We start from the raw sequence: 22,448 nt of genomic DNA, 5'->3' as shown, positions 1-22,448 counted from the left end.
AATTTATCTCGGGGTTATAAATTTTCGAATAAAGATAAATAACGTTAAACTAGATTAGGAAAAGTTTTATAGCTTATGCATGTACATTATTCTCAATTTTATTTATTTATTTATTTATTTATTTATTTATTTATTTTCGTTTTCCTTTATGAATTTGAAACCAGCGATTAATGTTGATGGACGTCATTAATAATTATCAATAAATCGTAATTAAAATTAAATCCAGAATTAATTCCTTCGACTTTATTAATTCAAATGTTACATAGTTACATAGAACTACATACACACAGACACACACACACAGACACACACACACACTCACGTACAAATATTCATGATTCCAATTGTAATTAATAAATCACTATATAGGTTCAAATTTAAATTACTCCTAATTAATTCGATAAAATAATCGATTCAATATTATTATCACGATCATTGTTTTTTTTTTCCTTTGTAAATTTTTCATGTTGTTTCAATGAAATTACGATTCACGATTATGATAGAGAGAGATAGAAAGAGTCTCCGTGGTTCATCGAGATCATCGTCTAGATTCGTTTATATCTACGAATGGTAGGAAATGGTGAAGAAGAGGAAGAGGAGGAGGAGGAGGAGGAGGTGGAGGAGGAGGAGGAGGTGGAGGATGGAACGAAAAGAAAGTGATTCTAGTTGGCAGTATTTCTCAAATCTATTGTTTACTGGAATATCAATTATATCGGATCATCAAATTTAAAATCTTATATATTTTGTAAATGGCCTAACTCCATTTGTCAATTTTTTCCGGTTGCTATAATTACATGTACAACTTTATCTTATTTATCAGTAAAGCATTTCAGGTTGTTTATATTTCGAGCAAATACGATAATTCTTGACACATAAGTTTTCAGAGTTAGTTCAATAATTTAACCGTTTATTTTGAAAGTGGCCTAACTCCATTTATACTTAAATCAATGAATGAAAATGAAAATTTTAAAGTCCTGAATTTATTACCACGTCGGGGTAGATCAAGGAAGTTCGATAATATTGTATTAACACCACTGTATAAAAATATCAGACAAATTACAACAGCAAAATTTAAGGACATAATTGACCTATTACGATATATATCACCGGAACATCATGATTTCTTCAAATCCCTTTCACACACACACACAAAATCTAGATGAGTAGTAAATTGTTTTGTAATAAATTTATGTTTGTAATTTTGTACATTATGTAGTTAAAAAATGTTTTGAATCGCATAAATTATGTTTTCGAAGTGTTTTAAAGATATGTAAAATAAATTGAGTATTGTTTTTGTTTTTCAATTTGAAGCATCTTAAATTACGTTGAATGAACTTGGGCACCTTTAAATTTTATAATGAATCTGATTGTTAATTTTGAAAGTGGCCTAATACCATTCTTGATAAGAAAACGCATATTATTCATTTAATAATTGCCACTATTTTAATAGGAACTATAAATTTAACACCCTTAGATACACTTAAGTAATATAACTCATTAGTATCCTATACGTATATTTTAAAAATTCATTGAAACGTAAACCCTTAAATATCTCGATTTGAAGATAAATGGAGTTAGGTCACTTTCAAAATAAACGGCTCATATATATATATATGTATATAAGTTATATTTTAAGAACTCTTGACACATGAATATAAAACGCTTTTGTAATTCACGCTTTTGTAATTCACACTTTCGTAATTCACGCGACATTACACACGCGTGCAGCACATACTCGACACGACAAATGCATATATTTCTTCTATCTTTATTCTTGCGAACTATGCGAATTTCTTTTTCTCTTTTATTTATTTATTTATTCACTCTTTTCTTTTCATATCAAACGACATAACAATCTTTCGCTAGAACGACGTCAAACATTTCTCGATACTTGCGTAATAATAATAATAATAATAATTCTTTTTTTTCGTCTATTTGCGTAAAAATCCCGTTTAATAATGTTCTTCTAATTTCGAGCGAGGTAAATAAAATGAAAGGGATGGAAAGTAGATTATATTGTTTCAAGGACAAAATCAGCCGGGCACCGAAACGTTTGTATTACTTAACGGAAAGAGAAAGAGAAAGAGATATAGAAGGAAAAGGGACAAATATAGACAGAGATAAAGAGAGAGAGAGAGAGAGAGAGAGAGAGAGAAAATAAAGCGAAAACTTCGAAAGAGAAAGGAACCGATTACTCTTCTTACGTGAACAAACAAGAACGAGAGTTTCGTATAAAACAATTGCCGATTGTTATTTTCTCCGATAGCTTCTCGTGACAATCTATGAAGGAAGAAAAGTGAAAAGAAAAGGAAAGAAAAAAAAGAAAAAGGAAAAGGAAAAAATATACAAAAATAAATGAAAGAGAAAAAGGAAGAAGAGAAAAAGAAAGAAAAAGAAAAAAAGAAAAAAAAAAAAAGAGACTTTTTCATATATTTCTCGTAATCTTGTAAGTACATGCAAAGAACGTAAATTCAACGTACTTGTATGATACCATCTACTATTCACTATCTTACCCCTCCTACCATTACCCCCATCTTTATTTATTATATCTAGGTACGTACGAAATGCATAAGTTTTGTGCATTTTCAGAGCGACGTTGTTTGTTGTCGGTTGAATATTATTCTTAGAGTTTACGTTTACTTCCTTTTTGGTTCATTTTTTTTTTCTACTTTTTGGTTTTTTTTTTTTTTCTTTTTTCTTTTTTTTCTCTTTTCTTTAATAAAACAAATCGAAATGACAAAAGTATTTTAATCGTTCATACTTATCGATTAAATAGATTTTCATTTTGTAGAACGTATTAATGGAATATTACGAAATGAAACGAGATGAAATAATAAGATTTGTTACTAATCAATATAAGTGCATACTTATTTATTTATTTATTTACATATGTATGAATTAAGTATATTCGTAAAATCTATCCTCGTACGTTCTTTCATTTTTCGAATGCACCTTACTTGCATATCGCGTCGATTTTTCTCTTTCTTTTTTTCCGTTTCCTTTCTTTTGTGTTATTTTCTTTTTTCTTTTTCCTTTTTCTGTCTCTCAATCTCTCTCTCTCTCTCTCTCTCTCCCCCCCCCTCTCTCTCTCTCACACACACACACACATACACACATTTAGACGATTCTCCGCCATTCATAGACGACGAATTGCGATGAGAAAATAATCCGACTAATCCGAACTAGTCGACAGTTGCAGCCGCATATCGAAATCGACGGAATGGATTACCGAAGATGCACTTTATTTTTCTTTATTTTTCTCTTTTCGTTCTTTTTTTTTTTTTTTTCTTTTTCTTTCCATTCGCGGAAATTCGTTACTCGCGTCTCTCTCGCTGCTATCACCCTCCCGCAACCCTTCTAGTCGCTCTCCCTCCCCCCACCCTTCCCCCCTCCCCCTCCACATATCCTCCACTCAACGCTCGAAACCATTTATTTTGTGGCCTGGGATTTTGCTAGTGTGTGCATTGCCGGTATGTTAGTTGTGTGCATGTGTGCGTATACAGGTGGTAGGAGTGGGGGGAAAATCACTTTTCAATGTCGCAGGAAAAGCGATATTCTAGTCGTTATACGTAAATAGTAAAAAAAAAAAAGAAAAAAAAGGAAACAAAAAAAGAAAAGAAAAATGGAAAAAGGAAAAAAAAGTGAAAAAGAAAAAAAAAACAAAACAAAACAAAACAGGTGAAACCATTGGTTTAATAATATTGGAAAATATCGAAGATAAAATTGGTACGAATATTATAGAAATTAATATTAAAGAATATTTGCAAGTATAAAATGAAAATCAAAAAATGATGGTGATTACGACGACGACGATGATCACGATAATGATAATGATCATAGTAATAATAATAATAATAATAATAATAATAATAATAATAATAATAATGTTATTAATACGTCATCGACGAATAATTGAGACAATACTTGTATATTTTTATATCTCCGTGTATATCGATTTCGATTAATGGCGGAAAGAAGGATCGACATAACGTTATCGTTATCTGATTGTTATTTCAATACCAGACCAAAAAGGGATTAATTAAAAAGTCTATTGAAAGTCCATTCATCGATTGCGATGGAGAGAGAGAGAAAGAGAGAGAGAAAGAGAGAGAGAAAGAGAGAGAGAGAGAGAGAGAGAGATTCGTTACCACGTTAATGCGATATTTCAAATCGTTGAGAAAAAAGTAGGAAAACTGTAGTGGTATGAGGTGGATGTGGGTATGAATTTAGAGAGGGCGGAGGGGGAAGAAAAAAAAGAGAGAAAAACAAATGTCGAATTGAATAGTTGTCCTAAGTGAGATCTATTGAAAGAATACTAGCGTTATGATATAAATTCTTGTTTTTCTTTTTTCTTTTTTCTTTTTTTTTTCTTCCTCTCTTAACCTCCCCCTCCCATCCCCGTCTACCCCGACAATTGATTCTTACGAACTATTGAAATTTTTAAAAACGAACGACTCCAATTGATTGGATTACTTTCAAGATCCCGGTTATTTTCAATTACGATGCTATTATTTCAATCGGGATGAATTGTTACGTGAATTAGGGTATTACGATTGAAAAAAAAAAGAAAAAAAAAAGAAGAAAAAGAGGAAAAGAGGAAAAAAAAACGGGAAAAAAAGAAGAGAGAAAAGAGAAGAAGGAAGAAAGGGAGGAAAGAGAGTTAGGGAAAGAGAAAAAAAATATATAAATCGAGTCGACCTAACGAATACAAAAAAAAAAAAAAGTACGAAAGAGTTAATGTCATTAACCTTCATCTCGTTTCTTTTTTCTTGTTTTGTTTTGTTTTGTTTTGCTTTTATTTTTCTTTTCCTCTCTCTCTCTCTCTTTTTTTTTCTTTTTTTTCTTTTTTTTTTTTTTTTTTTTACGACGACTTGAAACGGCTTCGAAGAGACGTTTTATCGTCAAAGACGATAATTGAAGTAGATGTATTTGCAGGAAGCCTTTCAAAACTGTCTTACTATATGAGTTACGTGAGTACAGTGAGAAGGAAAGAAAGAGAGAGAGAGAGAGAGAGAGAGAGAGAGAGAGAGAGAGAGAGAGAGAGAGAGACGGAAAGAAATATCCAAGGTAGCGGTATAGGTTGATGGTGATTGTGATGGTTAGGTGGGGGAGAGGGGGAGGGTGGTTATAGGAAAGACGAGAGAAAGACAGCCGATTATTTCCCCTCAGTACGTCATTTATCATCGAGAAATGGCGTCCAGTAGCCGCAATGTTTTACCCGAATGTCGCAGTAATGTACATGACGTACAACTAGAAAAGGATAATGGACGAGAGAAATACATACATACGTACATACGTATTTATGTTTGTATATATATATATATATATGTATACATGCATACATATGTACTTATGTGAAACGTAAGTACTACGTTTCCTCCTTTTGCTCCCTCATACCCCTTCTTTTTTCTACCCCTTTCCAATCCCTTTTCCTATGTAAACCATCGTAAAGCTGGTAGCTATAACTCCTGGGAGATGAGGATAAAAAGGAGGGTGGTGTGGGTTTGATATGGTGGGAGGGGTCATCGTCACCGAATATCAAAAAGTCTATCTTCGATATAATCTTCCTATTGAAAATGATTTAATGAGGAAGTAAGTACGTACTTACTTAATTACTTACTTACTTACTTACTTACTTACCTACTTACTTACTTACTTACTTACTTACTTTCTTACTTAATTACTTAAATTACTTGCTTGCTTACTTACTTACTTACTTAACGTAATCGATTTCAGTATCCTTCTTACGATAGTATATAACATTATTCAATCGTATCGCGAATTAATCTTCGTCTATCGATTATCGAATGAATTTTTATCTATATATATATATATATATATATATATATATATATATATATATATATATATATAAGGGTCCTATATAATTCAATAAGATAGAGATAATGAAAGAGAAAGAGTGAGTGAGAGGGAGAGGGAGAGAGAGATAGAATACTCGAGAAGAGATAAAGCGAAGGAGGTAAGGATAGGTCAGTGTTCTAATACTCTTCTTTTTTCTTCTTCTTTTTTTTTTCTTTTTCTTTTTTTTTTTCAGTCTCTTCCAACCTGCAATTAATTTACTTTTTTTTCTTTCTTTTTACTGATAAAATTCTTATTAAAGAAAAAGATCTTAGACGATAATCTATAATCCATTGTTATACGTATGATATTATTATTATAGTATATATATATATATATATATATATATATATATATATATATATATATTATATTGTCGATCATCGACGTACAATTAAAAGGTTTAAATAAAAAATATATTTTGACCCCCCTTTTTTTCCCCCATTTAGATATCCTCGTTTTTGGTCGAATATAAAAAATATATAAAATTAATTATGTATTATGTATTCGCATTCATTCAGATTATCATGGGAAATTTCATGACGATTCGAAATTTAAAGGAATATATATATATATATTATATAAATTTAAAAAGTCGAATAAGTAACAACGTTTATAGTGTTTGGATTTAATAGTGTAATATTACTAACATAAAAAAAATATTTATCGTATATGTCTGTTATTAATTAATTTAAAAAAATAATAATATATATATATATATATATATATATATATATAAACAATGTTACGAATTATCTAATTATAGTTTTATACAAAAGTTCATTTTTTTAATTTTTATACGTGATTTTACGTAATAACAAATACAAAGTTTTGTCCTAATTCACGTATAATATACGTTCATACTCGAAATATTATAGATCGTAGATTCTTATAACAATAATAGTAACTTCAATAATTCTGCTTTTGCGTTCGATTGATTGCGATATTGAAGTAAAAAAAAAAAAAAAAAAAAAAAAAAAAAAATAAAGAAAAATCTTTCGGCTAACCCTTCGATATGTTCATTCGTCTGTGTATTCTATTTCTGTTTCTTGACTTAGATAAATGATTGGACCGTGTAAGTACCTGTTGACTGATAGTATTAATCTTGGATATTCCTTTTTTCTTTCTATTTTTTCTTTTTTTCTTTTTTTTTCTTTTTTTGTCTTTTTTGCTCGTGAGATATTTCGTATGACTATTGTGTTATGACTATACCAACAAATTGTATAGTTCGTATGCTATGATATATGCGAGATTTGTAGAAACTGCAGTGCCTTTGGCTCATTATGGCACACGTATCATGAGAATATAAAACACGGATCGCAGATCACAAATCACGATCATAAATTACTCAATCAATGCATTTCTAGTGCAACCAACTTCACAAGTTTCTTTTCATCTCGATCGTATATTTTGATCGTACATTCTCTCTCTCTCTCTCTCTCACTCTCTCTCACTCTCTCTCTCTCCCTTCCTCTCTCTTTCTCTTTCTCTCTTTCTCTTTCTCTTTCTCTGAGAGATAGATAGAGACAGAGATAAATAGAGAATGAACAAATACAAACGCAACGTAGTCTACTTTATAGCTTTTATTTCCATAAATTTCTAATAACCAAAACTATTCATGAAATATATATATATATATATATATGAATAAAATTGAAAAAAAAAAAAAAAGTAAATAAAACAATAATTCTAAAAAATGTTCAATTAAGGGCGGAAATAAAATTTATTCGAGAGAAGTTTCCTCGGGGGGATAAAAAATTTATAAAATATGCGTATCAAGGGCTTCATTTTCTTTCTTCTCTTATTTTTTTGTTCCTTTTTTTTTTTCTTTTTTTCTTTTTTTTTTTTTTTTTTTTTCTTTTTTTTTTTTTTTGACGATTTAAATCGTCCATTATATTCGTTCACTCGTAATAGAGATAACATTTGAATAATACCGATTCTGAATGTCTTTTTTTTTTCTTTTTTTTTTTTCTTTTTTGTAATCAAAGGATCAATTTATCAAAGTCAATTTAAAAAACGATTTAACGATACCACTTGCATGCATACGTACATACGTACTACGAGAAATTCCGTGATCCGGAAACGTTTGTCCTTGTTCGTTTAATGTCGACTATACGAAATCGTTTACGAGCTTGATTTCGCTCGATTCTCTTCGTTTTATTGCTTAGGTCAGATCGTTCGAGAAGGGGCCAACATTAAAGCAAAAGCTGTTGTTAGATTTCCGCGTTACGACGATTGTCGGTTTAATGTTACGATATTTACGAGGATCAGTGCAATGTAATATCGGTCGTGACCTCTTCATTCTCTTATCGGTATGTATATATCGATATATATATATATATATATATATATATAATTTATTTATTTATATTTTCTCTGATTACGTGATATCGAATGATAACAATCGATCATCACGATGATAACGATTATCAATATGATCTTTGTGTTACGCGGGTCGATTTAACGTCACATATCCCTTTTTAATCTATTAACCTTCCTAATTCGATTCTTTAAATAAAAATAACAACGTGTAACATTTTATAATCGATCGACGAGACAATTATATACGTCATAAATGATTTCTAATAATATTCTAATGATCTAAATTAAATAATATCTTGTAATATGTCTATGTATATCTTACGGGAAATAAAATTTCGATTAACAGTTTGACAAGAGAACGATTTTATAGAAGATAATAAATGCTTGGAATTGTACGGAATTTTTTTTCGATATAAAGAAAAAAAAGGAATGGGAGGGGGGAGGGGGGGGAGGGGGGAGGGGAAAGAGAAAAATGTTCGTTTCAATTATTTAACATAAATTATTATTCATTTATTTATCTCTTTTACGAAATTGTTTAAAATATATTTCAATGTGTATAGCGAAGGCTAAATATTAATTGTGGGATAGTTTTGAAACTCACCTTTAACCCAACCACCCCCCCACTCTCCCCCGAAAGATTTAAGGATTGCGACTTAATCTCACTGAGGATTAAAATTTATTGTCGTATTTTTTGACGTAATAATTTCTGTAAAAAAAAAAAAAAAAAAAAAAAAAAAAACGAAAAAAAAATCAAAAAACAAACAAACGAAAAGAATAGAAAGAACTATCACTATTTAGTCAGATCTTTCCTGTTGAATTCTTATAAGTTTCGTATAAATAAATGTTTTATGAATATCGTCGAAATGACTATGATACTTCATTCGCGTCAAATGCGTGAACATTGTTACGGCTTTTTTAATGTTACTAAATAAATTTCAAAAGTTTGTAAAATTTTACGATAGCACTGATCGCGTCCTATGGATAAAAAAAAAAAGAAAAAGAAAAAAAACAAAAAGACAAGCGTAATAATTAAAAAATTTGTCCGATTACGACGATTACGACGAAGTAACTTTCAAATGTCTCTTCTTTTTTGGAAACTAAAATTAACGAGCGATTCGTAGTAGTGTTTTTTTCTTTTTTTTTTTTTTTTTTTTTTTTTTTTCCTTTTTTCATGATTATTTCGAACGAAGAAGAAAAAAGGATGAAATTGAAAAGGATTTAAAAAAAAGAAAAAAAAAAAAACAGAAGGAGGAACAACCGATTATTATATCAACGTATGTCTTTTATTTTTCTTTTTAACATTTTCGTATTTTCATTTTTTGTAAAATATCATCGTTAAATAATAATTTTACAAATTCGACCGATAATATTTATTCTTTCGTAATCGTTCGAAAATTCTTCTTCCGTGCGAATGCACTTTACCTATCCGTTCTCACCCTTTCCATTTTAACCCCGTGGGATTTTCAATTTCGTGATATTGAAAAAATTCTACGGAACATTATTTTAACGAAATTAAATATTCCGTTATCGCACAAATATTTCGCAAAAGAAAAAAAAGGAAAAAAAGAAAAAAGAAAAAAGAAAAAAGGAAAAGAAAAAGAAAAAAAAAAAAAGGGAAATTTTATTAATCTCCCTAGGGGTTGCGGGTGAGCGTAAACGAAAAAGATAAAGAATAACAAAAGCAAGGAAGAGAAAAAGAGGCGGAAAAGAAAAAGGGGGAAAAAAGGAAAAAAGGAAAAAAAAAGAAAAAGTAAGGAAAAGCAAGCTTCTCCGAAGGTATACGAAATTTTTATCGCGAGAACGCTTAAAAGCTCACGAGGAGGAGGTCATGGGATGGTACGAATAGGGATAGGAGGGGGGAGGGTTGCTCCACTTATTTTCAATGAAGCGATGATATAGGAGCCACGAAAGTTTTCCTTTTTTTTTTTTTTTTTTTTTTTTTTTTTTTTTTTTTTTTTATATATAATTCAATCTCACGAACGATAGTACGAAAGACACAGTCGTGCACGAAGGAAAGAAAGAAGGAGAAAGAAGATAAAGTGAGAAAGAGAGAGAGAGAGAGAGAGAGGGAGAGAGAAAAAAAAAGGAAAATAAAGAAAAGAACAAGAAAAAAAGAAGTTAAGATCGGTGTGACTTCGTTCGGCCAGTGAGTGGGTGGGAAAGTGGGTGGAAAGAGGAGGGGATATAGGGGGAAGTGGGCGCATGAACGATCGATCGACGGTAAAAGAAACAACTCTCTTATTCCGTTCTTCTTCCTTTTCTTTCATTTTCTTTCTATTTTTCACGATTTTACTTTATTTTATATTCTTTCTTGTTCTTACCCTATAAGGGATACGGGAAAAAAACTTTAAAAACCGAGGGAATGGTATACACAGAGAGAGAGAGAGAGAGAGAGAGAGAGAATCCGCTACAAAGGACGTATCAGAGGAAGTTCGTGATAACTATGTACTTATCTATGTATTCAGAAAAGTACAACCAAACTTAAAGTGAAGACACAATGAGAAAGGATAAGAGAGAGAGAGAGAGAGAGAGAGAGAGAGAGAGAGAGAGAGAGAGAGAGAGAGAGAGAGAGAGAGAGAAAGAAAAGCAAGGATTCGAGAAAGCGAAAAAAAAAAATAAAATAAAATAAAATAAAATAAAATAAAATAAAATAAATAAATAAAATGAACGATCGAAGAGAAAAAAAAAATAAAAAAACAAAGAAAATCCACATTTATTTATATTTTCTCGTTACTATGTATATTACGACGAAGCTACGCTTTGTAATTACAATGCAATGTAATACTTTTTGTTTGTTTTTATCTCCGTAACGTGGGTGGGTGGGTGGGGAGAGGGAGGAGAAAGGGAAGAAATCAAGAGTGGATAGAACGAAAAGAACGTAGGAATGATTAAAAGAGGAATAACGTGCTACGAGGTATTTATATGAAAAAAAAAAAAAAAAAAAAAAAAAAAAAAAAAATGAATAAAAAGAAAGAGGGAATACGATCGAAGATGAAACATCGGATTAATTTCTACACAATTATTTTCTCGTACATGTAATATTACGATAAAGTTATGATGAATTTTATAGATAATATTACGATGAAGTTGTTTTCGTTTATCTCTGTGAATTGTATATAACAACTTCTATTTGTTTTTATCTCTCCTCCCTTTCTCTCTTTCTCTCTCTCTCTCTCTCTCTCTCTCTCTTTCTTTATGTGTGTGTGTGTGTCTGCGTGTCCCTTTTTCTTCCAAAAAAAAAGAAAAAAGAAAAAAGAGAGAAAAAGAAAAAAGAAACGAAAATGCAGATCTTTAGAATGAAATGAGGTGAGAATGATAAAGTTAAAAGAAGGATAATGTGAGGAGAAGAATATGAGAAAAATATTTTCCTCTTTCAGTAATATCATCATGAAAAGTTCCACTTGTTGTTCTATTTTTTTTTTTTTTTGCGAATGTTATAATACACTTTTTGCATATTTATTTTTATCTCTCTCTCTCTCTCTCTCTCTCTCTCTCTCTCTCTCTCTCTCTCTCTCTCTCTCTCTCTCTCTCTCTCTATCTCTACATCTATTTCTATCTCTTTTTGTCTTCCTTTCTGCATCACTTATTCAACGAAAAAAAAAAAAAAAAATAAAAGCGAAATACAGAGATCTTTAGAACGAAATATTGTGAGAATGGTAGATTAACAAAAAAGGAAAAAGAAAAAAAAAATAAAGAAAATAAAGAAAAATAAAAAAAAAAAAAGAGGATAAAAACGTACGACGAGAATATGAATGAGAGAAGATGCAATCGAAGATGAAAAATCGCATTAATTTATTCATATTTTTACTCTTCCTATAATATTACGACCAAGTTAAACTTGTTGTCGTATTTTTTGTATGCGACAAATGCATATAAATTATTTATTAAGATTTTAAAAATATTATAAAATAATATATCTACTTGTCTTTATCTCCCTCCCTCCCTCCCTCCCTCTCTCTTTCTCTTTTTCTCCGAGAATAATGTATGAAAAAAAAAAAAAAAAAAAAAAAAAGAAAAAAAAACACATATCAAAGGTAGATGGATGCTTGAAGAGACGAGTTGTGTTTATGAGGGGGAATAGATAAAGAGGGGTGATGCATGGGGATGAGAAGGAGGATAGGAGACAAGGGGAATAGTGACGCGTTAGAATGAAACGAGGTGAGAATGATACGAGTTAAAAGGAGGATAATGTGCAACTAGGATGCAACGAATTCGAGATCAAGACGTAGGATTTGTGAAATAGATAAAGGAGGACTGTGAAGATGGTAAAGTGGGTGGTTAAAGTGGATGGAGTAGGTGAGTGGGTCTATCGCTGGGTACGCTTCTATGTCTATGTCTATCACTATTTCTGCGTATATGTATGTATGTATGTATGTGTGTCTATGTATGTATGTATATATGTGGATAAATGTATTTGTGTATTAGTAGTAGTTGTGTGCGGGATGAAACGCGAAAGCTTTCCCAGAATAATTGAACGCGGCTCGTCCCGATCGATAGTTCCTTTTCCGGCTGGAGTGTGCCGTTGGTAGTTCAGAGAGAGAGAGAGAGAGAGAGAAAAGAAGGTTGTTGGCCATGGTTTGTCGTTGGTACATTCCCTTCCTCCTTCTCCTCCTCTTCCTCCTTCTCTTCTTTTTCTTCTTCTTCTTCTTCTGCTTCTTCTTCTGCTTCTTCTTCTTCTTCTTCTGCTGCTTCTGTTTCTGCTTCTTCTTCTTCTGAGTTGGATCGAGGAAAAGGGATACGTACGAAAAGACGCGGGAAAAAAAATGAAAAATAAAAAAGAGATAAGAAAAAAACCTTTAATCTCGATAATATCATCTAATCGCGTAAGTTCGCGACGTCGTTGTCATCTCTGTTCTTTCAATGCATTTGATTTTCATTTACCAGAACAGATATAAAACAGATATCTTTGATTTATCTTCACGACAAGCTTCGAATATTTCCTGTATGTCTATTGTGTGTATATATATGTATGTATGTGTCTGTGTGTGTATTTTTTTTCTCTTCTTTTTCTTCTTTTTTCCTTTTGAAAAATCAAATTTCTTTCTGTTGCATTAATCATCGGAATACAATTTAAACTAATGGTATTTCCTTTTAGTTTGTTTTACTTCGCATATTGAATGAATTCGTTCATATATATATATATATATATATATATATATATATATATAAATTAATTAAATATATATATATATGTAAATTAATTTCTAAATGAAATATATCCATGAAAAATCTATATGATATAAAAATTAATTAATTTTATATATACAAATATATATATATATATATTTTTTTTTTTAATATATGTATATATATATACACATATATTTTTTTTTTATCATAAGATATTGATAGAAGAAAAGAAAAGGTCGAGCGCGAACATATTTTTTTTCTTTCCTTTTCTTTTTTTTTGTTAAGCCGAGAGAGAGAGAGAGAGAGAGCGTGATGAAATCTCAATGGAAAAGTTTTCAAGTCCAAAAGAGTAAACAAAAAGTATTATTGGTTAAAAGCTTACCTGGCCTTTAGCGACTACATATATATATATATATATATATATATATATATATATATATATTTAGAATCCGATAGATTTTGAACTAGACCAGCGAAGTTTAAAATACATACTCGATTTTTACGTTAAAAGGTCGAAGCGTTTGTATTGTTCGCAACAAACAGAGTGTACGAAGGGAAACGAGAAAGGGTGAGAAGGAGAAAGAGAGAGAGAGGGGGGGGAGGGAGGGTGGTAGGGATGGAAGGTGGGAGAGAAAACAATTAATTAATATTATCACGCGTATTGTTATCGACGTTACGGATTTCATAGTACGTTATCGTTATTGAATTAGAACGTTCCCCCGAAAGCCAGGAACCATAGCTGACCGTTTTATAACTGTTTACATTATTTTCGTAAACACGAATCAATCGAATACCATCACGATATCGGAATATTGGAAATTAACTTATTCGGGTTCATTGTACGTTTGATCATTCAACAAGGAAGAAGATAACACGTTTCTATTGTCAGTAAAATCAAAAGATTATTGTTATTGACTATTATATAAATTTATAATATTGTAATAATAATAATAATTGTTATTGTTATTATTATTATTATTATTATTATTATTATTTTATCGATTAATAATAATAAAATAATATTAAAATATATAAAGATATATAATTAACATATGATAATAAAATAATAATACATTTTATAAATTAATAATAATAATTATTATTATTATTATTTTATCGATTAATAATAATAAAATAATATTAAAATACGAAGATATATAATTAACATACGATAATAAAATAATAATACATTTTATAAATTAATAATAATAATAATAATAATAATAATAATAATTATAATTATTATTATTATTATTAAATCTTTTTATGATCTATAAGATCGATAAAAGATATATCGATATTTTGTATCAACGATGTGTTCCTTTATGTTTCGATAGATACGTTTAGTAATTAAGTGTATATAAAAAGAAAAGAAAAGAAAAATTACAAGAAAAAAAAAATATACATATATATATATGTATGTATATTCAAGATATAGTAAATCGATAGTTTTTCATCGATCGGTAATTTACCGATCGAACTGTCGTTAAATATCGTATCTACATTACCTGCATTAACTTTCGTTTTTCAGTGCCGTCGATATGGTAGGAAACAGTACTAAAGTCGAATCGACATTGCTCACCAGCGCCACTCGAGAGGATGGCGGCGTTGAGGTCGAGGTCGGCATATGCAGAAGCTCATCCTATATGATACTTCCTATTGAGAGTTGCCTAAATCGTAATATAAACGATCAGGCAATAAGAAATTCGATAGATCGTCTCGCTGAATCAATGATCATTCCTGGGAATCACATGGACGGGGAACTCGACGAACTCGATAATACGAGAAACGATCGTCGTGCCGATCTCATCTCTAAACGTTTCTTCAAACTCGCAGGTGCTTTTAGGGCTCATCTATCGAGGAGAAACACTGGAAATTATGGCAGTTGGCTGATAGAAATACGCAGACGATGCTCGAAGATGTACAGTAAGTTTAACAATCGTCCAATTTTTTTACGTTCAAGTACAAAAAAAGAAAAAAAATAACCGGAATAAAACAATTCTCTCCACGGGAATGGGGCGGGGACGGGGGATAGAGAGCCGTCATAATGGGAATTATAATTTGTCGAACGTAATTTCGATGACGTTTTACGTGTTACGTTATCGTTACGAAAAAAATCAATCGTATTATTTTACGCGTATCGTCACACGACGCGCGACTTTCGATCGAAACGAAACGGATCGCAAAAGGATAAAAGGAACAAAAAAAAGAAAAGAGATCTCCCTAAAGTTCGAATTTTTAGGGGAATGGGATCGGGGTGTGGGAAAGGGAATTTTTCTTCCCCTTTCTCGTTTCAAACCAATGTTTTTTCATCGTCATAGTTTTATTACTAATCATGTTATCGTTGATCGTTGTTATTGAGATACTCGGTTAGATCGAATCAATAAAATAATTAAATAAATTTATACGAATGAGATATATATATATATGTATATATAGATCGTATTTGTCAGTGCGCATTATTATCTATGACTGTTTTCTTCGCGTCAAATTACATATACATATATATATATATATTATATTTAATATCTCATTCTATCTATGTCGTTTTTCGCGTGTTTTAATGTCGTTCAATGTTACTTTAATTTCATTGGTGCACGTATTCTCGCGTTCATCATACATATACGTTCACATTAGGATACATTGGTAACATTTATAAAAGGGGAGAAATTCTTTAGCCCTGTCGAGTATTATAGCGATGGCGCACGAGACGTATAACTTCTTTCACACATCGGAACAGTGACGCTTTTCTGGAATTTCTACTGTGGAACGGTAAGTCGTCTTCTTCACGGATCCCTTTTACAAGGCCTGCTTTGTGCATTCCACGACCCATACGGCCCAGATTTTAATAATTCTATGTAAAATGTAGAATAGGTTTTTTAACGATGTTCAAATAGTACGACTAAAAATTTAGTTATTCGTTGATCAATATATTATATATATATATAGTATGTACATAAATATTTGAATAGAAAGCACACACAAATGAGCACTTATCATACATATCCTCTATATATATATGTATATATATATATACGCATATACTATCTTTTTTTATTTATATTTATTATATTTATTATAATGTATATATATATATATTATATATTATAATATATAATATTGTTATATTTATCAATATTTAAACATTATAACGATATTTATTATTTAATATTTTAAACGTCATAAATATACAATCATGAATATAATTTTTACTTTTGCTAATAGTCAATACGAATAATGTTATTATCATATTCGAATGAAAACGATTAGAAATTTTCTTTTGATAACGTCGTAACAAATTTTTCTCAATCCTTTATTCATGATACAATCAATAACGAATATTTCGATTTTCTCAAAGGTTTCATATATTTATGAATGACCGACGTAAGTACGTAAATATATAAATAAGTAAGTAAGTAAGTAAGTAAATGTTCAATGTAAGTAAATAAGTTACGTATACGTTCGTCGACCTGATGCCGTGTTTAAGGTCGATGGTAAAACGGTGGAAAGGCCATCTTAAAATGATTTGCGTGCCAATTACAAATAAATTTATTCGTGGCGCACGACATCGCGTTTCGTCAATACCTCGAGCGTTTATTATTAAAGAACGGAAATGATTAAAAGAACAAAAAAAAAAAAAAAAAGAAAAAAAAAAGAAGAAGAAGTAAACTAGGAAGAAATTAAAAATACGTAAAAAGACAATCGTTAAAACGTTGTGTCTTTTTATTCCTCGTTCGGATTCCATCGTGGTTATTGCTCCTACTATTGATGTTGTTGTTGTTGTTATTGTTATTGTTGTTGTTGTTGTTGTTGTTATGGTTATTGTTGTGTTTGATTAAGTTCGTTGCGATTATTATTGAAATCGTTAAGTGTGTGATATAAGTATTACTACCGTCCTTCTTTTCTTCCTTCCTTGAGACTGCTCACGCGCGGAAAAAAGAAAAAGAAAACAAAAAGAGAGAGAGAGAGAGAGAGAGACAAAAGTAAAAAAAAAAAGGAAAAAGAAGATACGAAAAAAAAAAAAGAATAAATTACGACGACGCTCTAATTAACGAACGCAATTACGGCTACGTTTACTACCGGCCTCGTTATGAATGAACGATCACTTCTAACGACGAATTACAATAGAACAAAATAGACGAAGAATGACAAGGACAGAGAGACATGGGAAGAAAGAGAGAGAGAGAGAGAGAGAGATCGATACAAAATACTTTCTACGATATCGTGTTTATTCACGTTGACTGTCGTACACTAATTCTCAAAGATTTTATGTTTTTCTTTTCTTTATCATTTTATTTTTTTTCTCTTTCCACCTCCCTCCCTCCCTCGCCCCCTCCCCAGGCCACCTTAACCAGAAAGAAAAATGATTAGAAAGTTAATGATCGATCATTGATTAAATTACGCTTGTTCACCTTTAAAAATTACATTCATTATCCGAGTTATATAAAAATTTTTCTATCTAATTCTATGTTATTTATTTATTTATTTTTTATTTTTTCTTTTTTATTTCTATTTTTATTTTTCACTTTTTTTTTTTTTTCTTTTCTTTCTTTCTATATCTCAGTATATACATACGTATAATAAATTTGTGTATCGCGTAGTCGCGGTACCAAGTCTATTATAATTATTTGATTGACATTTTAATACGGGTAATGCTTATCGAGGAATTTGTGTGTGTGTGTGTGTGTGTGTGCGCGCGTTACATACGTTCTGGATCATTTGACGCGACGTATTATCACTTTATACATGGATTTTTTTTTTCTTTTTTTTATCTCTTTTTTTTTTTTTTTTTTAATCAGGAAATCGTCAACCGAAGGGCAATAAAAACGAGGGGTTTTTCTTTTTTTTATTTTTATTTTTATTTTCTCTCTTTTCTTTTGTTTTTTGTTTTCTTTTTTTTTTCTTTTTTTTCTTTAATCGTGCACGTATAAACTTTAAAAACCTGCTGCCGTTGCCGCTGCCGCTTTGCGAACAAGTTTAATTTGGTTGGTTTTTCTTTTTTTTCTTTCCTCCTTCTTTTCTTTTCTTTTTTCGTCGGCTCTTCCTTCTTCATGAAACCCCTTCATGATTCCCCCCTACCTACCCCTCATTCCACTTTCGTTCCCCCACTCACGTATTACGTTCTCGTGCGATCCTCGTTCATTTTCACCTTGGAATTCCAGTTCGTTCAAAGTAGGCTCTCTCTCTCTCTCTCTCTCTCTCTCTCTCTCTCTCTCTCTCTCTTTCTCCCTTTCTGTCTGTCTCTCTCTCTTATGGTTTATTCTTTCCCGTTCTTTATGAGACAGAGGAAAATCGTGAATCGTATTGATCGAAAAAGGAAATCGATGATAGATAAGATGTTGAAGAGGATTGGTGATGGCGAAAGGATCGCTAGGAAGAAAGATAAGGACGACAGAGACAGAGAGAGAGAGAGAGAGAGAGAGAGAGAGAGAGAGAGAGAGAGAGAGAGAGAGAGAGAGAGAGAGAGAGACGAAAGAAGAAGAGGTGGGGAGTTGAGGGAAAAGGATGCAACGAGGAAAGGAGAAATGTGCTTTAACCAGGTGACGTCGATATCTATCGAAACCTGCGATTTCGAGACGACGTTTACGAGAAGAAAGGAAGGAAGGAAGGAAGGAAGGAAGGAAGAATGAAAGAATGAAGTAAAAGAAGAAGAAGAGGAAGATGAAGAAAGGAGATGAAGATGATGATCGGAATCTGTTGCACGGTAAAGCGAGGTAAACGGACTGTGGGTTTGTTTACTGCGCATTTCGAACGGGGACGAGAAGCAAGAGAAGGGAAGAGAAAAAACAGAAAGAGAGAGAGAGAAAGAGAGAGAAGGAGAGAGAAGGAGAGAGAGAGAGAGAGAGAGGAAACTCATGGCTCCGGGAGTGAATGACCGGGCCCGAAAAGCAAGTTCCTCTTATATACACGCGCACGTAAATACAAACATAGACATTTACACATACACACATAAGTATGAATATATATATATATATATACACTTGTACATAGATAAACGCATATGTATCTCATAGATATCTTCTACCTTTTACCTATACCCATAACTACGATGGAGTTAACGTGTTTCGCGCTAACGAGCCGCTTCGTTATGATTTTTGTCGAGGATCTACGGTCAAGCGCGGATGTTGATATGGATGTGTAGTAATCGTACGACTTTCTTTTTTTCCTTTTTCTTTATCCTTTATCCTTTTCTTCTTCTCTTTCTCTTGTTTCTACTAATTTCGAACGATACCTTTTAATATCTACTTACTTATTTCGCAATCTTTACGATCATCGTGATATTATCGATCGTCCATTTAATCGTACTTTTAATCGTACGTTCCGATTAAAAGTTTCGAACGTAATCAAAGTTAAACTGACAGTCTCTCTCTCTCTCTCTCTCTCTCTCTCTCTCTCTCTCTCTCTCTCTCTCTCTCTCTCTCTCTCTCCCTCTCTCTCTCTCTCTCTCTCTGTCTCTCTATCTTGTATCCTTTTTCTTCTCTTCTTTTTCTTCTTCTTCTTCTTGGATAAAATTACCGATAATTAATTCTATGCAATTAAATCGCTTAATCGCACGATAGGTTTTTTTTATCTTTTTGCGAGTACCTGTACACGTTGACGTACACGTGCGTGAGAAAGATAAGAGTAAACGCAATAAGACAGATAAGAAGCTTTGATCAATCAAAATCAATGATTTTGTTTTGTTTTGTATTGTTTTGTCTCGTCCTCTGTCAATTTCGAAAATATATCCTCGGAGCCAAAAAATGCGCCATCGCGTTCTTCTCAAATCGATCGCGAATGGAATTTCGGGGATGTGATTTTCGGTGAAGAAAATTTTCTTTTGCGGCGGCATTGTAAAAAGAGGAAGAAAAAAAAGAAAAAAAAAAAAAAGAGAGAGAGAAAAAAAGAAAGAAAGAAAATAAAAAAGAATTCCACGCTTACGATACACCCTTACGACGAAACGGGGACGAAGGAATGTGGGAGGTGAGCGAGGGACGGTGGGAGAGAGAATTTTCTTTTGCGACATTGTAAACAAACAAAAATTCTTTGCACGCTTGCGACGAAGATGGTGGCGATGGAGTGGGGAAAACGGGGATACGGGATGGTGATACGTTGTAGAAAAAGGAAAGAAAATTTTCTTTCGCGAGATTGAGAAGAAAGAAAGAAAGAAAGAAAGAAAGAAAGAAAAAAAAAATAAATAAATAAAACGAAAAGAAATTCCATGCCTCGACACATCGTACATATCACAAATGTCAAAATGTCAAAACATCAAAGTGTCGTTTGAACAATAATCAACGATTCATCCTTATTAATTACGTTATCGAATTTACGATAAAAAGAAAGTGCATTGGTATACGAATAAATTTTCGGATTAATCATCGTGTCTTCTTCGATTCCCTTTCTTTCTTTTTTTTTTTTTTTTATTATTCTCGTTACTCCTTCAATTTGTTATGTGGAATTTATGTTTTCTTTCTTTTTCTGTTTTTTTTTTTCCTTTTTTTTTTTCTTTTTCTTTTTCTTTTTCTTTTTCTTTTTCTTTTTCTTTTTCTTTTTCTTTAAAAACAAAAATTTCCAACGCTCTCAAAGATTTAAGAAGATACGTCATGTAGACGTTTCTTTTAATATCAATTATTTCTTAATCTCATCATCTCTCGTGTACGGTCATACGTTTTTCATCAATCGTAGCGTAGATCTTATCGTAAATAGATAAGATCGTAAACGTCTTTAACGTATCTTAGATGACGTACTATTACATGTTCAGGATATGGAAACGAGTTCTTCACTGTTCATTCTACGAATGACATACTACCGCTTTAGCGTGTCTCTCATCTTTCGCAAAAAAAAAAAAAAACGAAATAAAAGAAAATACGAAAGAAACAGATAGATAATAGATAGATAAATAGATAGATATATAGATGGATGGATGGAGAAAGATAGAAAAATAGTAAAGGTGTCGTAAAGCGATTATTATTCCTCGTGAGTGAACGACGTGTAATAGAGAAAGAAGAAGGGTGGGGATCTATCTTATTTGTCCCTTTCTCGAACATATTGCTTCTTTCTCTCAGAAGCTTTTGGTTGTACTCGAAGGATGAAAAAGAGAGAGACAGAGGGAGAGAGAGAGAGTGAGAGAGAGAGGGGCCGTTGCGGGGGGGGAAGAGGGGTTAGAGAAAGGGATGGGAAAGGGAGAACTCTCTGGAAGACCTTGACTGGACGTTTCGCGTCTAAGGGAGAGAGATAAAGAGACAGAGCGAGCGAGAGAGAGAAAGAGAAAGAGAGAAAGAGTAATACGTACTTTCTCTCTCTCTCTCTCTCTCTCTCTCTCTCTCTCTCTCTCTCATCTCATTAGCTTTTACGAGCCTTTATGCTCTCCTGACGGCGCCGAACCGTCTTTTACTGCCCGTTCATCTCGCCGAGTTAATCGTAAATCCATCTCCAGCGCGTCCACCGTTTCGTCTCGCTATACCACCCTTCTTTTTTCCTTTTCGAAAGAAAGAAAGAGAAAAAGAAAGAGAGAGAGAGAGAGAGAGAGAAGTTGGAGAGACGAGACACGCTCTCGTCTTTCCCATCGATCTCTCTACCGTTCGTTCGCGTTTTACGAGACTTTGTGCAATGGAATCTTTCGCGCGAGATTTACACGTGAGAAACCAAGAAAATATCGATCGGTCGTTGTTAAGTTCGGTCAAAAGGTTACAACTTACGTCTTATAAATCTCTACCTAGCTACGTAACTTGTTCTCGTTCTCGTTATTTTCTTTTCTTTTTCTCATTTTTTCTTTTTTTTTTTCTCCTCCTTTTTTTTTTTTTCTTTTTCTTTTCTTTTCTTTTCTCTTTGTCGAGTCGATACTCTCTCGCCAATGAGAGAACGTTGATTTTTCTTTTTCTTTTTTTTTTTTTCCTTTTTTTTTTTTTCTTTTTTTTTTTTTTTCTTTTCATTCTTCTCCTCCTTTTCTTTCAATCCCTCCTTTATCTCTTTTACCTTTTATTCCTTCCTTCCTCTTTTCAAATTACTCCATACTCTTTTCGCACTAATTTCCCCATGTTAAACGTTATCTACTTTTCAATATCATAGAACAAATAATTTCCGGCGTTATGATTAGATCATTAAGTGGAATACAATGACAGGAGGAATATTTGTTTATCGATTGATTAGATTAGTAA

At 31.8% G+C, this 22,448-nt stretch overlaps 1 protein-coding gene across 1 annotated transcript in view; it reads left to right on the top strand.

The window, feature by feature from the left end:
- The window catches only part of LOC118447960 (growth factor receptor-bound protein 14), a 384,299-nt gene that overhangs the window by 11,274 nt on the left and 350,577 nt on the right, over positions 1 to 22,448 (top strand). Inside the window, exon 2 of the mRNA XM_035880543.2 lies at positions 14,843 to 15,237. Coding sequence (XP_035736436.2) covers positions 14,843 to 15,237 — 395 coding nt within the window. The remainder of the gene's footprint in view (positions 1 to 14,842; positions 15,238 to 22,448) is intronic.

Source organism: Vespa mandarinia, chromosome 22 (assembly GCF_050613455.1).
Source record: "Vespa mandarinia isolate Hongniang chromosome 22, ASM5061345v1, whole genome shotgun sequence".
Taxonomy (NCBI): domain Eukaryota; kingdom Metazoa; phylum Arthropoda; class Insecta; order Hymenoptera; family Vespidae; genus Vespa; species Vespa mandarinia.
The sequence above is the reverse complement of the archived record's forward strand: the minus strand, read 5'-3'. Positions and strand labels throughout refer to the sequence as shown.